This window comes from Cnephaeus nilssonii (assembly GCF_951640355.1).
Source record: "Cnephaeus nilssonii genome assembly, chromosome: 7".
Classification (NCBI taxonomy): domain Eukaryota; kingdom Metazoa; phylum Chordata; class Mammalia; order Chiroptera; family Vespertilionidae; genus Cnephaeus; species Cnephaeus nilssonii.
In genome coordinates this window covers 76477794-76501015 of record NC_137078.1, presented here as the reverse complement: position 1 = coordinate 76501015, position 23222 = coordinate 76477794, and the positions used below count along the sequence as shown (strand labels likewise).

The 23222-nt window shown below is 42.6% G+C and overlaps 1 protein-coding gene across 2 annotated transcripts in view; it reads left to right on the top strand.

Annotated features, from left to right (window-relative positions):
* TESK2 (testis associated actin remodelling kinase 2) overlaps positions 1-23222 on the top strand; it is a 129449-nt gene that overhangs the window by 36685 nt on the left and 69542 nt on the right. For both annotated transcript variants that reach the window (XM_079777061.1, XM_079777060.1), the window contains exon 3: positions 17887-18008. In XM_079777061.1, the coding sequence (XP_079633187.1) occupies positions 17887-18008 (122 nt within the window). The remainder of the gene's footprint in view (positions 1-17886; positions 18009-23222) is intronic.

Genomic DNA, 23222 nt, shown 5'->3' with positions numbered 1-23222 from the left:
TTTTTGGGGACTGCCTATATATTCCAAAAATACTTTTATAGAGTTTAACCTGATTCAGTTTGTGTGGTAAGTATATAACTAGTTATATAAGATAGAGACTTAAGTTCCTACTTTTTCCCCCTGAAATATTTTCCTAAATTGACAGCACTATGTTTGGAAATGCCAAGCTATAAGAAAACAGTAAACTTATAAAACAAAGAGCCAGATATCTGCCATCTGCTTGGTCCTGAAAAATTGATTTATTTGCATTCATGGTTATACATTTATTATTTAGTGCCATGGAGTTTGTCATGCAAACTCTAAATCTGTAACATTATTAACAGTTGTGGTATAAGAAAGTAAGGGGCACATTTCAGTATGAATGTTATTTTATCCTGGGATATTTTATTTTTGTGCTTGGGAAGGTAAAGGCTTTGTGTTCTTTGGTAGCCTTGTCTGCTTTGAGAAGTAAGATCCTGGGTCTCAAAATGCTAGTGTTACTACAGTGATCTGTGTCCCAACTGACTATAATTTTTTAGCCTATCAAACTATAACTTGTGACATTTGCAAGAGAGTGAATCTTTTCTCTTTTAAATGTGATCATGTTGCAGCCTGATTCTACAGATAACTCATAGATTTTTCTCAAATTGTTTTTACTTGATGGTTGTGTTTGTCAATCTCTATATGCTTCTTTGAGACCTTACTATAAGAAGTGTTTTCATCAACACCAGGTGGTCCTGTTCTCACAAGATGTAATTAATGCCTACACTTTTAAAATAACTACTGTGTCAGAAAAGAGTTAAGTTTTATGTCTTGAGGTGTATAAGGAAGCTTTTGTACGATGACTTAAGAACTGGCAGTGAGGATGATGTGAGGTAGTACATATTTTATTTGAGGATGAGGGTTAGGAGAAAGCCTATTAGGCATTTCTGACATACCAGTTTTCAGTTGTTGCTCTGACTAGAAGTCAGTTTATACCAAGGCCATTTGGGAAACAAAATAGTGAATTCTGGGAGTGATCTGAACCACCCCCAACTCCAAAACATCCATGACAAGATGGGTGGTGTATGTGTGTCTGTCTGCTAGTCTTTCTTCTCACATCAAATCAACCATTTCAGAATTAAACTATCCCAGGTAGTCAGAGAATAGAGGTAACCTTCAAAATCAAGAATGGCATTAAGGAAAAATAAATATAGAGAAAACCCTTAATTGTACAAAATTACTCTGGCATGAAAGCAGTGCTATGTAGGAACTGAGCATATTTTTAACCATCAGGGAATTGTTTTCAATGTCAGAAAGAGCATGAACAGAGAAGACTAAGGCAGCAGGGATTGAGCCTTGAGAAGCACCTTTATTTGGGGAGAGTGTAGAGAAGAAGAAAAAGAGAGACAAGCAGCAGTCAGAGATAGGTTCCTAACGATCAGAGAAGCTGCCACATCTACCAAACACAAATTCCAAGGGGCTGATACCATATTAGAGATTTACAAAGAAAGAATAAAGAGGAAAAAGAGCTTCCTTCCTCACTTCCCACCCCCCTTTTCAAGGAGTTTAGCATTGAAAATCCTGGCAGAAAGAGGATGATAGCAGTCCAATGCTTAGAACTCTGCATCTTGGAAATGGTCTTTGTTGCATATCCTTATTGTCTGTCAAAACACTTGGTTGCTAAATTTCCTATTGGTTTTCTTGTGCATTTATCTGGTTTTGCAAACTCTTGGAGTTACAGGTGGTTTCAGAGAAAGAGAACCCTCATGGAAGGTTCAGTGTTTTGGGGTGAAATGTGTTTTAAAGGAGACTCTTTGTGTTATATGTATACTTAAGGTTCACACACAACAGTGTATGATTGTAGCTTTTGGCCATGTTCAGGACATTTAATATTTCCTCTAGAGCTGATGTGGAAAGTTGGGCTGCTAATTGGTAAAATATTTTGCAGATTCTCTGTGGGCTGAGCTCAGCACTAGGTGACATCAAGGGATAATTTATCAGGTAGCAAATTTTACTGTGTGAATATTGCTATGCAGAAATATCTCCCAAGATCCTTTACTTGAGTTGATAATCCAGCTGGAAAAAAAATAACTGGAAGCACACAAGTTGTATGGACAACTTGGATCCACTCAGTATGTAGAAGTATTTCTGTAAATATGATACATGTGAAAGATATTACAAAAAGCTGATTCTAGAGTGTATTATTTTGCAGTGAGGAGAGTAACAGGGTTGGTTGCTTCCCCTTTGTGATCTCATAGCTTTCTGCTTTTATTCCAGTACTAGAGGCCCGGTGCACGAAATTCGTGCATGGAGGGGGGTTGTCCCTCAGCCCAGCCTGTACCCTCTCCAATCTGGGACTCCTGGAGGGATGTCCGACTGCCCGTTTAGGCCCGATCCTGGTGGGATCGGGCCTAAACGGGCAGTCGGACATCCCTCTCACAATCCAGGACTGCTGACTCCCAACTGCTTGCCTGCCTGCCTTCCTGATTGCCCCTAACCGCTTCTGCCTGCCAGCCTGATCACCCCCTAACCACTCCGCTGCCAGCCTGTTTGCCCCCAACTTCCCTCCTCTGCCGGCCTGGTCACTCCTAACTGCCCTCTCCTGCAGGGCTGATCACCTCCAACTGCCCTCCTTTGCAGGGCTGATCACCTCCAACTGCCCTCCTTTGCAGGCCTGGTCCCTCTCAACTGCCCTCCCTTGCAGGCTGGGTGCCTCCCAACTGCCCTCTCCTGCTGGCCATCTGTGGTGGCCATCTTGTGTCCACATGGGGGCAGGATCTTTGACCACATGGGGGCAGCTATATTGTGTGTTGCAGTGATGATCAATCTGCATATTACTCTTTTATTAGATAGGATAGAGGCCTGGTACAGGGGTGGGGGCCAGCTGGTTTGCCCTGAAGGGCCTCCCGGATCAGGTGGGGGTTCCCTTGGGGTGTGGGGCGGCCTGAGCAAGGGGCCTGTGGTGGTTTGCAGGCCGGTCACGCCCCCTGGCAACTCAAGCAGAGGCCCTGGTATCTGGAATTTATTTTCCTTCTACAATTAAAACTTTGTAGCCTGGAGCGGAGCCAAGCCTGGGGCTCCCTCCGAGGCGAGGCCGGCAGCCATTTGTATTGGGGTTATAATTGAAACTTTGTAGCCTTGAGTGGGTGGGCCTGGCCAGGGTGTGCAGAAAGCTTTGCTTCCCCTGTTGCCGGCGGCAACCCTGGCCTGCTCTCTCAAGCTCCATTCTGCCGCCATTTGTTTGAATTTGTTTACCTTCTATAATTGACACTTTGTAGCTTGAGTGGAGGCTTAGGCCTGGCAAGGGCAGGCGGAAAGCTTGGCTTCCTCTGTTACCTAGGAAACCTTGCTCTCTGTGGCTGTAGCCATCTTGGTTTGGGTTAATTTGCATACTCGCTCTGATTGGATGGTGGGCGTGGCTTGTGGGTGTGTCGGAGGCATGGTCAATTTGCATATTTGTCTATTATTAGATAGGATATAATAAACATTGGGACTACTTGCTATCTTATTCATTTATTTAATTACTCAACTGATAGTTATTTAGTGAATTCTCATTAGGTGTAGGTCGTTGAGCTAAATGCTAGGGAAAGAGAAATAAATAAAATCCTACCCTAAAAGAGCTTTTTGCTTAGAGCAGAAGATAGGAAATGTATTTAAAACACAGCATTTCTAAAGTTGAGCCTTTAGCAAGAGCCTAAAATTGCTTAATACATAGCTACTAAATGTGTGAAAGTATGCATAAAGTGCTAAAGAATAGAATACTGGGAACTAGTACAAACCTGTCAACGTAAGAAACATTCAAACCTCTAAGAATTTTTATGAGTTTATTTGAGCCAAACTCATGACAGTTGCTGGGAAGCAAAATCTTAATGTATTATTGTGGAAGTGGGGGATTGATCCCTTTCCCCACTAGGTGTTAGGGATCAGATTCTTATGATACCTTGAAAAAAAGATTTTTTTAAGACTTGTGTGGAAGGATAAGTGATCTTTTTTTGCGTGGAATTACATCCAGTTCTGGAAGATGTGCAGCTGGGGATTCAGCAGAACCAATAACAAAGCCAGCGTCCAAAGTTTCCATTACATGGTGGAGTTGTGTCCGGTACAACATTAGACTAGTTGCAGTCCATTAGTCCATTGTGTGTGGAGTTCACATGGCATGGGACGTGTGGGCAACTGCTGGGGAGTCAGGATTCCAGTGTGCAAGAGAGAGGGAACTCTTTTGTTTAGGAGCTTATGTATCTCAAATCTTCTCATTCTTGCAGTGGACACACCTATTTTGTCCAATGACCTATTCCCAGGTGTGACTGACTGACAAGTACCTTCCCTATTTCATCCATACTTTACTGGGCATGTGTCTATTTGGCCTTCCCTTTACTCGTTTCTAGTTATTCATAACTAGTTAATTACAACAGTACCAAATGGATTGAAAAAATGCTCCAGAAAATGGCAGGTTTGCACCTTATTATATACATTATTACATATATATATATATATATATATATATATATATATATATATATATATATATATATATATATATAAAATTTCAGAGAGGAAGGAAGAAGGAGAGAGAGAGAGAAACATCCATGATGAGAGAGAATCATGGATCAGCTGCCTCCTGCAAGTCCCCCCACTGAGGATTGAGCCCACAACTCGGGCATGTGCCCTTGACCAGAATCGAACCTGGGACCTTTTTAGTTTGCAGGCCGATGCTCTAGCCACTGAGCCAAACCGGCTAGGGCATATTATATACATTATAATCATAAAGGGGTTACATGAAATTCATTGGTGATAGATTAGGGAGGGAGAAGAAAGCAAGCAAGGAAATTTCTGAGATTGGACACAAAGTAAAAAAGGAATAGACACACACGTCCTTTACACCTGTGGGTATGGGATAGTTAACAGTCAGTAACATGATAATAACAATAAGAGGATTTGTGATCTGCCTACCTGGTTTGGCTCAGTGGATAGAGCATTGGCCTGTGGACTGAAGGGTCCAGGGTTTGATTCCGGTCAAGGGCACATGCCTGGGTTGCAGGCTCGATCCCCAGTAGGGGGTGTGCAGGAAGCAGCCAATCAATGATTCTCTCTCATCATTGATGTTTCTCTCTCTCTCCCTCTCCCTTACTCTCTGAAATCAATAAAAATAGATTAAAAAGAAAAAGAGGATTTGTGGTCTATGTCCTGGTGGTTGTGCCTGGAAGGGTGTGGAAAGAGGGAAGTTAACTTGACATTCCAAAAGTATGCTATTTTAGATGCAAAAAGACTATACACCAGCTCAGTTAAGGTAAACACTGACCTTTTGTCAAGGGAGATACCAGTTTAGGACATGACTACCCACCATGATTCACTTTTAGTTTAAAAGTTTTAGTTTCAGACCATCCTATGTGCTTATAGTCTCTTAAGTTTGTAAGGCTGCTATGCAGGCCTCCCCTGAGCTTCTCAGGTTTAATATGTGACCCCTTCTTTGTCCACAAACCCTATTTGAAGGGGTCATAGAAGAAGTGAGTTTTCCTGAAGGAGAGGAGAGCTTGTCTGGTGAACAAGCAGGGAAGGCATTTCAAGCAGGAGGAAAAGCATGTGTGGAGGCAAAGAGGAATGTGAGCATGGAATATTCTAGGAATGGTGAGAAATTGGGTTTGTTTCAAGTCTAGTGAGTACAGGTAAAGGAAAGGCAAGCCTGTGAAGACTAGAATGGTAGGCAGGGACCAGAAAATTAAACAATTTTTTCTTGATTCAGAGTCACTGGAGCTTTGTTTCTTCATTTTATTAGGTTTTTTCCCCCTCCTCCAAATCATCTTTTGGTTTGTTGAACCTCTCTTGTTTTCTATTCCATTAATTTTTGTTTTTATCTTTATTACATTTTCTTGTTTTCCAGCATTTTTAGTTGAACTCTAGCTCATTTATGTTTTAATATTTTGCAAATCAGTCAGGATTGCCTTGGGCAGTATGTTACAGAAACCTGAAGACAGTGGCTTATTAAAATAAGAGATTAATTTTTCACAAGAAATTTTGATAAATTCATATGCTGTGCTTCTGCTTGAGGATGTCATCAACAATGCAGTCTTCTAGCTTCTTATATGTAGTGTGTAACTTTTGTTCTTTTGGTTACATGATAGCTGTTTTCGATGCAAGCACCACACATCTTTTCTTTTTAATAAATCTTTATTGTTCAGATTATTACAGTTGTTCCTCCTCCCCCCCCCCCCCCGCCCATAGCTCCCCTCCACCCGGTTCCCACCCCACCCCATGCCCTTACCCCCCGCTCCACTGTCCCCATCCATAGGTGTATGATTTTTGTCCAGTCTCTTCCCACACCCCCACACCTCTTTCCCCCCAAGGATTGTCAGTCCACTCCCTTTCTATGCTCCTGATTCTATTATATTCACCAGTTTATTCTGTTCACCAGATTTCTTTATTCACTTGATTTTTAGATTCACTTGTTGATAGATATGTATTTGTTGTTCATAATTTTTATCTTTACCTTTTTCTTCTTCTTCCTCTTCTTAAAGAATACCAGCATTTCATATAATACTGGTTTGGTAGTGATGAACTCCCTTAGCTTTTCCTTATCTGTGAAGCTCTTTATCTGACCTTCAATTCTGAATGATAGCTTTGCTGGGTAGAGTAATCTTGGTTGTAGGTTCTTGCTATTCATCACTTTGAATATTTCTTGCCACTCCCATCTGGCCTGCATAGTTTCTGTTGAGAAACTATGTAGGTAACTAACTGTTTTTCTCTTGCTGCTTTTAAGATTCTCTCTTTGTCTTTTGCTCTTGGCATTTTAATTATGATGTGTCTTGGTGTGGTCTTTGGATTCCTTTTGTTTGGGGTTCTGTGTGCTTCCTGGACTTGTAAGTCTATTTCTTTCACCAGGTGGGGGAAGTTTTTGGTCATTATTTCTTCAAACAGGTTTTCAATATCTTGCTCTCTCTCTTCTTCTGGCACCCCCATAATTTGGATGTTGGTACGCTTGAAGTTGAACCAGAGGCTCCTTACACTATCTTCATATTTTTGAATTCTTTATTCTTTTCCGGTTGGGTGTTTTTGCTTCTTTGTATTTCAAATCTTTGACTTGATTCTTGCAATCCTCTAGTCTGCTATTGGATCTCTGTATATTATTTTTTATTTCAGTCAGTGTATGCTTAATTTCTAGTTGGTCCTTTTTCATATCCTCGAGGGTCTCACTAAATTTATCGGCGGTTTCTAGAAAATTCTTGAAAAATATTATAACCATGGTTGTGAACTCTGTTTCCTCCATTTCTTTCATTTGTGACCTGTTTCTTTGTCTCCGCATTTTGGCTGCTTCCCTGAATTGATAGAGTGGCTTTGTGTGCTAGGTGTCCTATAGGGCCCAGTTGCTCAGCCTCCCCAGTTACCTGAGGTGGACACTCTTGGTGCACCCCTTTGTGGGCTGTGTGCACAGTCTTGTTGTAGTTAAGCCTTGATTGTTGTTGGTATCACTGGGAGGAATTGACTCCAGGCCAGCTGGCTGTGAGGATCAGCTATGTCTATGATGGGAGAACTTCTGTGCTGGAGACTCCCTTATGAGGCAAGACTTGCTTCAGTGGGGCTTTGGTGCTCACTGAGTCTGCCCCCTGAGTGTGTCCCTTATGGATCTGAGGAGTTGTAATCTGGATGGTCCTACTCTGACCACTGGGTACACTGGCTCTTGGATCTCCAAGGAGGTGCTAATTTAGCCTCTGCCTGAGGACACCCAGAAGGAGGTATGGATAGCTCTGCAGATTCCTCTTCTTTCTTTGGGTTTTGGAGGTGCCCTGAGGGGACCCAGCTGTGAAGCAATGCAAGCTGCTGTGGGGCCTTGGGCCTTCTTTGGATGTTCTGGGTCTCTCTGACTCAGCTGCAGTTTGTTATATAAGTTTAGATTTCAAAGGACCAGGCCATTCATATGCAAAAGCCTCTGTGCACAGCTGGGGTGGGGCGCGGTCTCAGGGCGGAGCAAACAGCAATGGCTTCCCGTCAGCCCTGCCCTAAGAGGCCCCTGGGTCTCAGTGTCCCTCAGTAATCGCTGCAAGCACCTCTGAGAGAAAGCCACCCTTGAGTTCCGCCCGATGCCAGACTGTCCATTTTCTCCCCATATGAGTCTGGGTCCCCAGAGTCTCAGCCGGAACTGGAGTTCAGAGCAGTCATGAGCTTGTGTCTCCCTGCGGATTGAAAAAGCCAGTTGCGTACTTAGTTACCAGCCCTTTCTGCGCATGCGTGCCTCCGTACCTCTGCACTTTACTTCCGCAGCTCCTCTGAGTCTCAGTGTGCTTTTCTCTTTCCTTCTAGTTGTAGAATTTCCACTCAGCCAGCCTTCCTGTGGTTCTGGATGATGTCTGTTTTGTTTTTTAGTTGTAGTTTTGAAGGGTTGTGCATCGCAGCAAGTTCAGGTGTTTACCTATGCCGCCATCTTGGTTTCTCAAGCACCACACTTCTTTGCTCCAGTCTATAACAAGGGAGAAGGATAAAGGATAGTTTCACTAGGAAAACAGTAGCATTCTCAGAATCCCCACCTAGCAATGCTTAACCTTTTGCACTCAGATGTCGAGTGTGACTTGACACGGTTAGCATTAGAATAAAGGAATCAAGAAAAAAGCAAGCGAGTGCAAAGGGTTAATCTACTTACTAGGGCTCTGCCACCTGGCCCAACCCAGCTGCAAGGAAGATTGCCAGATTAAATATTTCAACTGAGAACATAGTCATCTAAGATGTTGGGTAAATAATTAGTATTGTCCATTATTATTGTTTTTAATTATGTTTTTATTGTTGATTTCTAATTTTATTTTATAGTAGTCTAGGAATGTGGTTTTTGAGCCACATTAATTCTTTGAAATTTTTGGAGTATTCATTTATATGCATGTTGGTAAATGTTTTATGTATACTTGAAAAAAAAAACAAACCACACACCTGTCTTGTTGGAACAGGATTAGATAAAGTATGTCAAATTTATTAATACAGTAGGTCCTCAGGTTAGTCGGAGATCTGTTTCTATAGTGCGACGATGTAACGCGATTTTCGCCGTAAGTTGGAACTCACCTACGTAAGCACCTACATCACTCACATGGAGCACATACACAGCAGTAATGAAGTGAAACAGTAAAAAAAATGAAAAGCAAGATAACAATTTCTGACCTTTACTTGTGGTAAAAAAATAATAAAAAACATAAAGCACATATGTACATACGTCGAAATGATGGAAATTTTTTTTTCATAAATAAATGGGAGATGGGATGTAACCACAAAACGACGTACGTTGAGTCTGACATAACCTGAGGAAGGAGTCTGTATGTATGTTATATCCATACTCATTTCTTGTCTGTTTGAGCTCTTACTGTCGAAGAAGTAGGTTAAAATATGCCATGAAGATTGTGGATTTGTCATTTTCCTTTTTTTTTTTTTGTCAGTTTTTATTTTGTATATTACTGTTACTGGACAGGAGACCTGGCCCTGCGCCTAGCACCGGCTGGTAGTGTGTGGATTCTTGAATTCATGCAGGAAAGATTTCACATTATGGGTCCAAGTGATTTTTAGAGGACAGCTATTAAATCTGGGGACAGTGAAACAAGGAAGGGCCTAGGATAGAAAAAGCAACAGGAGGGAGACTAGCTAAGAAGTCCGAGAAGCCCTGGCATGTGTGGCTCAGATGGTTGGGCATCATCCCATGCACTGAAGGGTCACTGGTTTGAGGTGTACAGGAGGCATCCAATCTGTGTTTCACTCTCACATCGATGTTCTCTCTCTGTGTCTCTTCCTCCCTCCCTCTCTTTCCCTTCCTCTTTCTCTAAAATGAATAAACTGTTCTTTAAAAAAAAACAACAGAAAAAATGGGGCCTCAGGGACAGGTTTAGGGGGTTAGCCCGGGATGACCTGCTGCTGCCCATTGCTCCCAGCTTGCAAGTCTTGTGAGGTCCCTTAGATGGGACTTTAATTTTGAGGGTTTTTTAAGGGTGTGAAGGAGGGGTTAGGGAAAATTTTAGGGGAAGAACTGAATAGAATATTCATCAGCTTTATGCTGATGTGCCAAAATGAGATTTATTCCCTAAACTTAATCTGTCCTTGGGTGTGGTTGGCAAATGGCATTAATTGGATTTCTGCTATCTATCTCCCTGAGCAGGGTGATTTAAGCTGTAAAATAGGGGATGTTAATAATACCTACCTCATAGAATTATTTTGAGGATTCAGTGAGTTAATATAAATAAAACAGTTACACAGCAGAACCTAGTATGTAGCTAGTGCTATAAATGTTATCTATATTATAACAATTTTTTATGGTGAAAACATCTTTATATTAGAATTAGCCAGCTGGACTCTGTTTAGGTGACCCCAGCTTTGTTGATAACATTTAAATCGTCATAGTCACAAGTCAGTTGAATATGTTCCTTCTTTTCTCCCTCAGGCCTGATCAGGTTTTGACCTTGGCAACATCATTTTCTTAGTGCTTTGTCACAGCTTGTTTGATCTTGTGCTTGTTGGCCTTAACATCCACAAATGAACAGAACAAATGTGTTGTTGTTTTCTATCTTCTTCATGGCTGACTCAGTAGTTAGGAGTCATAGTGTTCCAGCTTGTTTCACCTGTGGACGCTCTTCAAAGAGTATTTGGGCTGCTTTCAGAGCTGCTGTGTCTTGGGCTGTGGGAAGGTGGATGATATGCATATCTTTTTTGTTGTGGCTGTGGACTCCTTTTAGCCCTGCTTTCTTGATCTTGAAAGCCTTTGCTTTGGCTTCTGCTTTGGAGGGTCAGGGACTTCTGTTGCTTTTGGTGCCATCTTCATGAAAAGCAATGACAATTTTTTTAAAAACATAACTCTTAACTACTCTGGAATGAAATTAATAGGTAATTAAGGTTACTATTGCTGGTAAGTATAAAACATCACCATGATACCCTAACTCTATGATAAAAGTAAAAGAAAATTAAATTAGTAAAAATAAAGATTTTAGTATGCAAATTTTGGGGCCTGACCATTCTAGAAGAAATAATGAAGTAGTCAGATACTAGTTTTAGATTTAAGAAGAGACAATCAGAAGCCACTCCATGCAAGAAGAAAAATTAAATATTAGAGATAGCGGTGGATCCTATATAATAAAGAGGTAATATGCAAATTGACCATCACACCCTCACAAGATGGCTGCCTATGACCAGGCCAGCAGGAGGGTTAGTGAGAGACAACCAAACGACTGAACAAGCAGGCTGCATGGGATGACCAGGCCAGCAGGGGCATCGTGAGGTGTGATCAAACTGGCAGGGGGGCAGTTAGGGGCAACCAGGCTGGCAGGGGGGGCAGTAAGAGGCCACCAGGCCAGTGTAGGGGGGGGAGTTAGGGGTGACCAGGCTGGCAGGGGGGGCAGTTAGGGGCAATCAGGCTGGCACACAGAGGCAGTGAGGGGTGATCAGGCCATCAGGAGGCAGGCAGTTAGGGGCGAACAGGCAGGCAGGCAGGCAGGTAGGCAGGTGAGTGATTACGAGCCAGTGGTCCAGGATTGTGAGAGGGATGTCCGACTGCCTGTTTAGGCCCGATCCTGGATCGGGCCTAAACAGGCAGTCGGACATATCCTGAGGGGTCCTGGATTGGAGAGGGTGCAGGCTGGGATGAGATCATGCTTAAACCAGCAGTTGGACATCTCCTGAGGGGTCCTGGATTGGAGAGGATGCAGGCTGGGCTGAGGGGACACCCCCCCCATACATGAATTCATGCACTGGGCCTCTGGTATTAGAATAAAAGTGTAATAACTGACCAGACTTACTTATCTATCTATATAATAGAGGAATATGCAAATTAGCCAGGACACTGTAATGTCATGACTTGAATAGCAGGGACCTGAAGCTGTTTGGTGCCTGGCTGGGGCAAGGGACCTCAGGCCGTGCCTCCCTGCCCCGGCGCCCAGCCGGGAGACCTCAGTCCGCGCCCCCCCCCTGCCCTGGTGCCGGGCTGGGAGACCTCAGGCTATGCCCCCTGCCCGGTGGGGCTTGACAGGGGACCTGAGGCTGTGTCCTCCCTACCCCAGTGCTGGGCTGGGGGACCTCAGGCTGCGCCCCCCTCCCTCCTCCTGGAGGGGCTTGACGGTGGTGGGGCCGGCCGGGTCTGGGTCTCACCCAATGGGGGTGGGGCCGGTTGGGTCTGGGTCTCCTGCATTTTCAAAGCATGTGCGGGTGGTGGGTGGGGACTTGACTCTAGGACCCGCAGCGCTCCCCAGACTCTGACAGGAGGGAGATTTTCATACACATTTTACTAATTTTCTTTCATCTCTGACACTTCTATTATAGAGAAAGGGCAAATAGCAATGTTAAAATGTTTCCTCTAATTAACTCTCTTTTAATGTGCACGAATTTCATGCACTGGGCCACTAGTATGTTATAAGGAAAGAAGGGAAGTAAACTCAGTTGAAACAGGGATAGCATGCCAAGACAAATTACAGATTGATGAAGGAGAGGAAACAAGGAGGCATGATATATCTTTGCCAACTTTGTCAGTGCCTCTTTGTAAAATGTTCACTTAGTCTTGAATATATTATTGTTTCAATAGGGAAAAAGTTGGCAGAAGCAGCACACTGATAACTTTGTGGGTAGAGCAAAAATAAAATCTTTACTTATATTTGTTATTTTGAAACAAAAGCTAAATCACCATGAATATAAAAACTATAAATGGCATGGCTGGTGTGGTTCTGTGGTTGAGTGTTGACCTATGAACCAAGAGGTTCAATTCCCAGGCAGGGCACATGCCTAGGTTGTGGGCTCGATCCCTAGTGTGGGGCGTGTGGGAGGCAGCCGATTAATGATTTTCTCTCCTTGCCCCCAATCATTGTTATACTCAAAACATTTCACCGAGCCCTAGCTGGTTTGGCTCAGTGATAGAGCATCGACCTACAGACGGAAGGGTCACTGGTTCGATTCTGGTCAAGAGCACATGCCTGGGTTGCGGGCTCAATCCCCAGTAGGGGGCATGCAGAAGGCAGCCAATTGATGATTCTCTCTCACATTAATGTTTCTCTCTCTCTCCCCCTCTTCCTTCCTCTCTGAAATCAATAAAAAAATATATTAAAAAAAACATTTCACCTGAAAACTTCCAAAACATCTTCAAAGTGAGATGGTACAGCCTCAGGTGAAAACTGTTTTAAACTGTTTGCCTAATATTAATATTGCTATACCAGCTTACTGTATACTTATGTATACTCTGTGATTTCTTGACTGCAAGTCCTAAACCATTCATTTAATGCTTAACTTTATTATTAACTAGAGGCCCAGTGCGCGAAATTCATGCATGGGTAGGGTTCCTAGGCCTGGCCAGCAATCAGGGCTGATCGGGGCCTTCCTTCCCCGGGCTGCCGGCTGGGGTCTTCCTTCATTCTGTGCCACCCCCTGGTGGTTAGCGCATGTCATTGCGTGTGGTCGAACTCCCAGTCGGTGGAACACCCCTCTCCTCCCCTGCCTTCCTTCTCCTCCAACCCTTCATATTTATGGTAAAATTCACACAACATAAAATTTAACATCTTAACTATTTTTTAAAATATATTTTTATTGATTTCAGAGAGAGGGAAAGGGAGAGAGAGGTAGAAACATCAATGAGGAGAGAGAATCATTGATCGGCTCTCTCCTGCAGACCCCCCACTGGGGATCGAGCTCACAACCTGGGCATGTGCCCTGACTGGGAATTGAACCATGACCTCCTGGTTTACAGGTCGATGCTCAAACACTGAACCACGCCGGCCGGGCCTATCTTAATTGTTTTTAAGTTTACAATTCAGTTTACATTATTGTGCCACCAATCTCCAGAACTCTTCTTGCAAGGTTGAAACTCTTTACCCATTAAACAACTGCAAATTCCTCCCTTCCCCACAGCCCTCGGCAACAACCATTCTACATTCTGACTATATGAATTTGACTATCCTAGTACCTCATATAAGTGGAATATACAATATTTGTCTTTTGTAACTGGCTTATTTCACTTAGCATATTGCCAAAGTTCATCCATATTGTAGAATTTCTTTCCTTTTTCAAGTCTGAATAATATTCCATGTATATATATACCATATTTTGTTTATCCATTCATCTGTTGATGGAAATTTAGGTTGCTTCTACCTTTTGACTGTTGTGAATAATGCTGCTATGAACATAGGTGTATAAATATTTTTGGGACCCTGCTTTTAATTCTTTTGTGTATACACCAGAAGTAAAATTGTTGGATAATATGGCTATTCTATCTTTAATTTTTTGAGGTCTTACCTTTACTAGTATTTAAAAAGATATTTAAAGAGCCTGGCCAGCATGGCTCAGTGGTTGAATGTCGACCTATGAACCAGGAGGTCAGGGTTTGATTCCTGGTCAAGGCATATGCCTGGGTTGCAGGCTGGATCCCCAGTGTGGGGCATCCTTTTTTTTAAACATTTTAAAAAAATCCTCACCCAACGATATTTTTCCATTGATTTTTTAGAGAGAGTGGAAGAGAGAGGGAAAGACAGAAATATTGATGTGAAAGAAACACATTGATTGGTTGCCTCCTTCATGAGCCCCAACCAGGTTCCGGGCCGGGGAGGAGCCTGCAACCGAGGCACGTGCCCTTGACCAGAATTGAACCTGGGACCCTTTGGTCGGCAGGCTGGAGCTCTGTCCACTGAGCCAAACCGGCTAGGGCTATTCTGCTCTCTCTAAAAAAAAAAAAAAAAAAAAAAAAAAAAAAAAAAAATATATATATATATATATATATATATATATATATATATACACACACACACATGCATGCACACACTAGTGGCCTGGTGCACGGATTCATTCATATTGAAAGGAAATTAATTAGAAGAAATATTTTAATATTATTATTCATCCTTTCTCTATAATAGAAGTGTCAGAGATGAAAGAAAATTAGTAAAATGTATATGAAAATAATATATAAGTTGATTAATAAACAATAACATGATATAAGAACAACAAAGCATGATATAAAAACAATAAAAACATGATATCAAAACAATAAAAACATGATATAAAAATAACATTGATAAAAACATTGACTGATAAATTGATTAGACTTATTCTAATATCTCCCTGTATACCACATTAAGAGTAAAAACACTTTCAGAGTGCTTCACTAATTTCCCTTGTGATGAAGTATTTACAACTTTAACTTTAACATCACACGCTCTTCGAACTCGAGAGAAAGCAACATATAACTGACCATGTTTCAAAACGGGTTCAGGTAGGAATATTCCTAGTCTGTCTAGAGTTTGTCCCTGTGATTTATTAATAGTCATCACAAATGCTGGCATCACGGGAAATTGTCTTCGAATTAATTTAAATGGGAGGCCAGTGTCTGACGGGGACAAATCAATTCTTGGAATCAGAACACCCTCTCCTTCCCCAGATCCTGTTAATACTTCAGCTTTGATTATGTTAGGTCTCAATCTTTTGATAATAAATCCAGTACCATTACAAAGACCCCATTCACTACTAAGATTTCTCAGTAGCATGATGATTGCACCTACTTTCAATTTTAATTTATGACAAGGCATTCCTGAAGGAGTAATACTATTAAGAAATTTGATGGGAAAATTTTCCTTTTTGGCATCAGGCATCACCTGTTGAATCGATGGAATCATCACTCAGATGGTATGTTGTGCCAATAATTGGTCTTCAGACATATTCTGTTGACAACATCGCTTTCTTTCAGCTTCAGAATGTCAACAAAAACAACCAAATTCATGATTGACAATGACAGCTTGAAACACACGTGTGCGATTGGTGCCAGTGAGAGCTTTATATGTATTGCACATGCTCAAGTCAATGTTTATTTTTATTTAAAAAAAATTTTTTTATTGATTTCAGAGAGGAAGGGAGAGGGAGAGAAATAGTAACATCAATGATGAAAATCATTGGTAGGCTGACTCCTGCATGCCCCCTACTGGGGATCGAACCCGCAACCCAGGCATGTGCCCTTGACTGGGAATCAAACTTGGGACCCTTCAGTCTGCAGGTGGATGCTCTATCCACTGAGCCAAACTAGCGAGGGTTCAACATTTATTTTTAAATTGCTGATGTACGTCATATGTACTGGCTGGTCGGTTGGTCGGACGGTCGGTCAGATGGACAGTTGGTCACGTAGCCATATGTATATGGGGATGGAGCCTGAAACCCAGGCATGTGCCCTGGCTGGGATCGAACCATGACCTCCTGGTTCATAGATGGATGCTCAACCACTGAGCACACCAGTCAGGCACTCTATTCTATTCTTAAAAAAAAAAAAAATTATCCAAATCTATGAATCCTTTGAGATTTCACTGAAGCCCCATGAAGTTTTTTCTTAAGTGCTCATTTCTTCAACATCTATATAGATACCTCTGTGCTATATCCAAGAATATGTTTTCATTAAATTTAGAGAGAGAGGAAGGGGAGGTGAGAGAGACAGAGAGAAAGAAAGAGAAACATCAATCAGTTGCCTCCCATACATGCCCTGACCTGGGATCGAACCTGCAACCTTTTTGGTGTATAAAATGGACGATGCTCCAACCAACTGAGCCACCTGGCCAGAGCCTATATTTGATTCTTTATTCTCTTTCTTATCTGATTAGCCATATAGCTTATTGCTTGTCATTTTCTAGATGATAAAATTGAGAAAAAATTGACCAAAACATATACTACTTTTCTGTTTCCATTCTCCCCCCTACCACCAAAAAAGAAAAAGAAAGAAAAGCACTCTTTGCCCCACCACCCACCCAAAATAAATAAATGGATAAATAAATGATTTATTGGCCCTTAGAAATTATATTAGAAGTACAATTTAACTGTTGTTGCTGTTGTTTTCACTATGCCTTTATGATGTGACAGGCCTTCTAGGCACTGTAAGACAAGAATGAATATAATATACTTCCCAGTCTCAAGATGCTTTATAGCCTAGTGAGGAGATATGTAAATTTATAGACAGAACTGTATGATGAATGGAATACTGGTGTTATGAATGTTGTCCTGAGGTAGTATAAATAATTTCCAGAGAGAGTAAAGGAAGGCTTCAGTAAGGATGGGATATTTGCGTATAGCTTGAAAGATAAATAAAATTTGAGGAGCTAGAAGAAAGGAGAAGAATATTTGATGCAGATGAAAGACAAAATACAATGAGTTATGAACATGTTCATCATCTTGTCCACTTGTTTAAGGAAGTAGGGTTCTTTCTGATTAGTTTGAAACACAGGTTGTTTATCCCTGAATTTCACACATTGTTTTAATATCAGACTTTCTTAAAAGCAGACATTTTGTTAAAAACTCAGTGTTAGTTTTCAGATGATGGGGGGGAAAAGAAGAGTGACTTTCAGAATGGAGAGCTCTTATCAAAACACAGATGTCTTCTGTAAATAGAGTTGGAAAAATACTGTCAGTGTGTTCTTTGTATATGAATGTCTCATTTAACTTATCCATGCAGGATCTGAAAAGGAAAGCTAGTTCTCTTTTATCAATCACGAGGTACATGACAACAGAATCATTGATGCACTAGGAAGAGAGTTGAGTTCCAAATCTTCCTAAGTGATCTAGAAGAGAGGAGAGACAGCCAGTGTTCTAAGTTTTTCTGATTAGGGTTCTTATGGTTCTTAGTGTTTTCCTTCTTCCTCCCCCTTCTTCTGTCTGGCCACATCGTTCCTTTGAATTCTACCATAAGCTGTGATGTCTGTCCTATAGTAATTGATATGCTAAACTTCTGGGCTATTGTCATTTCAAGGAATTTCTGTGGAACAATTTTGGTCTTGGATGGAATAAATTCATCTTCATCAATGGACATGAGACCCTAATGTAATCATAGATTTTACAGAAAAACATCCCCTACGAAGTCTATTTTATCTAAACTGGCACTAAAACACATTGGCATGTTCTACATGTGGAGATTTTGACCTCATATATTTCTGCTGTCCTTGAGCCTCTTTCTTGTTCTATTTTATTTTCCAGGTGCGCCACCGAGCTTCTGGTCAGGTGATGGCTCTTAAGATGAACACACTGAGTAGTAACCGGGCAAACATGCTGAAGGAAATCCAGCTTATGAATAGACTCTCCCACCCCAACATCCTTAGGTAATGGCTTTTTTTTTTTTTTCCTTCCTAGGGGTCAGTAAAAGGTTAAAACATTATTGGAAGCTTGTTAGAATAGCATTAACAGCTAAAAAAAAGGATTCAAGATTTCTTGCTGAGTCTGTCTTGCTGGGGTTTAGCTGTTGTGTAGGTCTTTTTCTACCTATTGAGACTTAATTTTTCTGGTAGTTAACTGCATTTACTAAAGCAACTTCATCTGTCTCTCAAATTGCTTTACTCTTAGTAGCAGCTCATTAGAACAGTTGTTTCTTACTGCTGAATTAGTAATTTATCAAAGAAAAAGTGATTTTGTTTTTTTATTATAATTATTTTAAAATATATTTTTATTGATTTCAGAGAGTAAGGGAGAGGGAGAGAGAGAGAAACATCAGTGATGGGAGAGAATCATTGATTGGCTATCTCCTGCACGCCTCCTACTGGGGATCAAGCCTGCAACCCAGGCACGTGCCCTTGACCGGAATCGATCCCAGGGCCCTTTAGTCCGCAGGTTGACGCTCTATCCACTGAGCCAAACCAACTAGGACATCACAGAAAAAAAGATTTTAGTCTTTTTTTTTTTTTTTAAATATATTTTATTGATTTTTTACAGAGAGGAAGGGAGAGAGCTAGAGAGCTAGAAACATCGATGAGAGAGAAACATCGATCAGCTGCCTCCTGCACGCCCCCCACTGGGGATGTGCCCGCAACCAATGTACATGCCCTTGACCGGCATCGAACCTGGGACCCCTCTGTCCGCAGGCTGACGCTCTATCCACTGAGCCAAACCGGTTTCGGCGATTTTAGTCTTTATACAGTTATTTAATTTTCTTAATTGCTTTATGAGGAATTGTAATTAAATCAGTGAATGAAAATAAAAATTAATTTATGCCCCAGACTGTATACCCTTAACTTTTAGCATTCACTTAAAGTGACATAGTTTACCTTTTTAAAGGAGAAATTTTTTTATAATAGGGTTATATAATTATCACTTTCTGATAACCACTATCTGAATCTTCCTTACTCTGATTATCTTGACTTTTTTTAGTGAGGTGAGTATATTTCCAAACTAGCCAGTTTTGCTCAGTGGGTAGAGTATTAGCCTGCAGACTAAGGAGTCATGGGTTCGATTCCAGTCAAGGGCGCATGCCTGGGTTGCAGGCTCGATCCCGCCGATCAATGATTCTCTCTCATCATTGATGTTTCTCTCTCTCCCTCTCCCTCTCCCTTCTTTTCTGAAATCAACCCTACCTAATAATACAGTAATATGCAAATTGACCGTACCTTCGCTATACCCACAAGCCACGCCCACCAGCCACGCCCACCAACAAACCGTTGCAGGGATGTTGGGGTGCGGCAGAGCCCAAGGCCGGGAAAGCCTCAGGCGGAGGCTTTCCTGGCCTCGGGCACCAGCGGGGAGCCTGCACCGATAGCAGGCAACCACCGGGGGTCGGCTCCTACGATCCTTAGCAGGGACGCTGGGGTGCAGCAGAGCCCAAGGCCGCTGCCCGGGGCCAAGCCCTGACCCTGAAAGAAGGCAGAAGGCGGTGGCCACAGTCAAGGCCTGGGTCCCCGGTGCCGGCAGAAAACTGGTGCAGGCAGCCAGGTGAATGAAGGTCTATTGCACGAATCTTCGTGCAAACAGGCTGCTAGTAAAGATATATATATACTATGGGGGAGGAAGAAACTTTTCTTGCTCTGCCAGAGTGCCTCAGTGGTTAAGCGTTGACCTATGAACCAGGTCAAGGTTTGATTCCTGATCAGGCCACATGCTGGGGTTGCAGGAGGCTCGGTCCCCAGTGTGGGGCATACAGGAAGGAGTTGATCAATGATTCTATTTTCTCTCATTTATGTTTCTCTCTCCCCCCTCTCTGAAATAAATAAAAATATATATTTTTAAAAAAGAGAAACTTTTCTTTACCTTCCCAGATTTTTTTGGCTGGTTTAATAATTAAATCTACATGAGAGATTAACAAGAGAAAATAATTAAATTTAATTACATACATACTCATGGGAACTCCACATACATGAGAGAGTCAAAGGTCCTCACATACATGAGAGGTTTAAAGACAGACAAGGAAAATGATATATATATGACATTTTGAGTTAAGGATGAGATAAGCACCAGTTGGGGCTTCAGAAATTCATTGCAGCCCTAACTGGTTTGGCTCAGTGGATAGAGTGTCGGCCTGCGGACTCAAGGGTCTCAGGTTGGATTCCGGTCAAGGGCATGTACCTTGGTTGCGGGCACATCCCCAGGAGGGGGTGTGCAGGAGGCAGCTGATTGATGTTTCTGATCGATGTTTCTAACTCTCTATCCCTCTCCCTTCTTCTCTGTAAAAAAAATCAATAAAATATATATAAAAAAATTAAAAAAAGGAAATTCATTGCAGGGGCATAAGAAGAACAGATATTCAGTAATTAGTAGTTTGTCCTGCCATATAGATAGATAAAAAAGAGTTATCTCTGATAATCTCTTATTATGAGCAAGGCCCCTAATTAAAATTCTAGTTAATTAAAGATGTCAGGGGCAGAAGTTTCTCCTGAGCCTGCAGGGTCTAAATTGTCTTTAGCTCAAAATAATCTGCATACCAAGCAATTATGTGTTGGCTAAGGGCTCTGACTCTGAGGCCTGGACTCTTATTATGCTTCTCTTAGAAGAATTGAGGATTTGGTAGGATAGTATTGGTAGATAAAGGTGCAAAGGTAGAATTAGGTCAAATTATTCAGAAGTATTTTGCATAAAGCCAAGATTATATTTTATGCTCTGTGTATTAGAGTCAGAATGAGGACTAGCATGACAGAGGGTGACTGATGGCAAACTCAAAATGGTTGTTTAGGGTTGAGGAGACAAATGGCCAAGAGATCAATTAGGGGGCCTCTTCAATATTTGAAAGTGAGATTTGATGTTCCGCTTAGGAATTTTTAAACTGACCATACTTTTCATCTTGCTTAAAAATAATATTTTTATGGTTTTTGCTACTATTATACATCACAGCAAAACTTAAAAATATAATTGTTATGCCCTGGCCAGTGTTGCTCAGTGGTTAGAGCTTTGGCCTGCCCAACGAAGGGTTGAGGGTTTGGGGGCATGTACCTGGGTTGTAGGTTCAATCCTCGGCCTGGTCGGGGTGGCTAGTGGGAGGCAACCAATCAATGTGTCTTTCTCACATCAGTGTTTCTCTCTCTCTCTCTCTCTCTCTCTCTCTCTCTCTCTCTCTCTCTCTCTCTCTCTCTCCCTCCCTCCCTCCCTCCCTCTCTCTCCCCCAAACCCCTCCTTTCACTCTCTCTAAAAATCAATAGAAAAAATATCCTCGGGTTGGATTAACAAACAACTATATATCCTATATAATAAAAGGGTAATATACAAATTGACCAAATGGCAGAACAATCAGTAGCTATGATGTGCACTGACCACCAGGGGTCAGACACTCAATGCAGGAGCTGCCCCCTGGTGGTCAGTGCTCTCCCACAGCTGTCGAACGCAGCAGCGGTGGCAGGAGCCTCTTCTGCCTCCACGGCAGTGCTAAGGATATCTGACTGCTGGCTTAGGCCTGCTCCCCGCAGGGAGAGGGCCTAAGCCGTCAGTCAGACATTCCCTGAGGGCTCCCGGACTGTGAGAGGGCACAGGCTGGGCTGAGGGGACCCCCGCCCCCTCCCCACCAGTGCACAAATCTCGTGCACCGGGCCTCTTAGTATATATATATAAACTAGAGGCTCAGCACACAAAATTGTGTGGGTAGGGTCCCTAGGGCCTAGCCTCCTGCGATCAGGGCCATCTTCTGCCCGTTCGCCAGTCCCCAGGCCAAATACCGCCTCCGCCATCAGGCTGTCAGGCCGTTGGGATCACCAGCTCATCCCCGGCTGCTTGGGGGCTCATGCCTGTGGGAAAGCAGGCGCCGTTGACTTCACCTCCATGCATGTGTGCTGGGCCAGTCGCTGATGAAACGTGCTACTGGCTCAGGGCCGCTCACGTGGGTGGCGCCGCCGCTGTCACTGGGGCTTGAGGTGCTGACGGAAGCTGCAGGGCATACCCGCAACCTACCTGGCCCTGTGTGAGTGCCTCGAGTGGGCAGCACGTTCCATCAGTGGCTGGCCCAGTGCATGTGCATTCTGAGGTGAAGTTGCCGGCACCTACTTTCCCGCAGGCCTGAGCCCCTGAGCAGCCGGGGATGAGCTGGTGATCCCAATAGCCTGACAGCCAGCCTGGTCCTCCTGCCACCCCCCCAATTCCCCCTGTTCACCATCGCTGATCCATCGGAGCCTGCGAACCGGGGGCAGGGACCAGGAGGTCAGCCCACTCGCCAGTCCCCAGTCCTGCCCTGCCCTGCTTACGGGCCAGGGGGCAGGGACCAGGAGGTGCTCAATGTACCTCATGGTGACCGGTCCTTTGGTCATCATGATCATCACGGACAATGGAAGTAGTATAGTATAATGATTAGAAATAAAGCCTCTAGCCCTAGCTGGTGTGGCTCGGTTTGAGGATCATTCCGTGCACCCAAAGGGTCTTGGGTTCAATTCCTTGTTAGGGCATATGCCCAGGTTGTGGGTCCCATCCCTTTCCCTTTCCCTCTCCCTTACCCTCCCACTCCCCCTCAAAAAAATATATATCCTTGGGTAGGAAATAAAAAATAAAAAAAAGTTAAAAAAGAAATGAAGGCTTTAGATTCTAGATCAAACTGCCTGGATTCAAATCCTGGATTTGGGAAAAATTACTCAACCTCTTGGATTCTTGGTTTTTCTATCTGTAAAATGAGGGTTATGACAGTAAATACCTCATACAGTTGTTATCAAGCATTCATTGAATTAGCACATATAGTACCTGGCATGTGTTAAGTGCCTAGTAAGCATTAGTTATTATAATTAGCTTATTTTCCTGTGGCTAGTTCTTTAAGGCCTAATGAAGCCTATCTGTCTTTTATCATTCATTCACTCACCAAACATTAGTTGTGTGTTTACTGCTGTTTTGAATACATTCAAGGGTTTTCTGCTAGAGGAATGCTGTTGAATAGAACTTTCTGCCGTTATGGAAATATTTTTTATAATGCTGTCCAATAAGCCGCATATAGCTAATGAGCATTGAAATGTGGCGGGAGTGAACAGGCACTAAATTTTTTATTTAAATCACCACATGAAGTTTTGTGCAGTGGCAGTATGGTAGCCAATGAGGTTTATCTGAGACGCGATTATTGCTAATTGGAAAAAAAATTACTACATGAA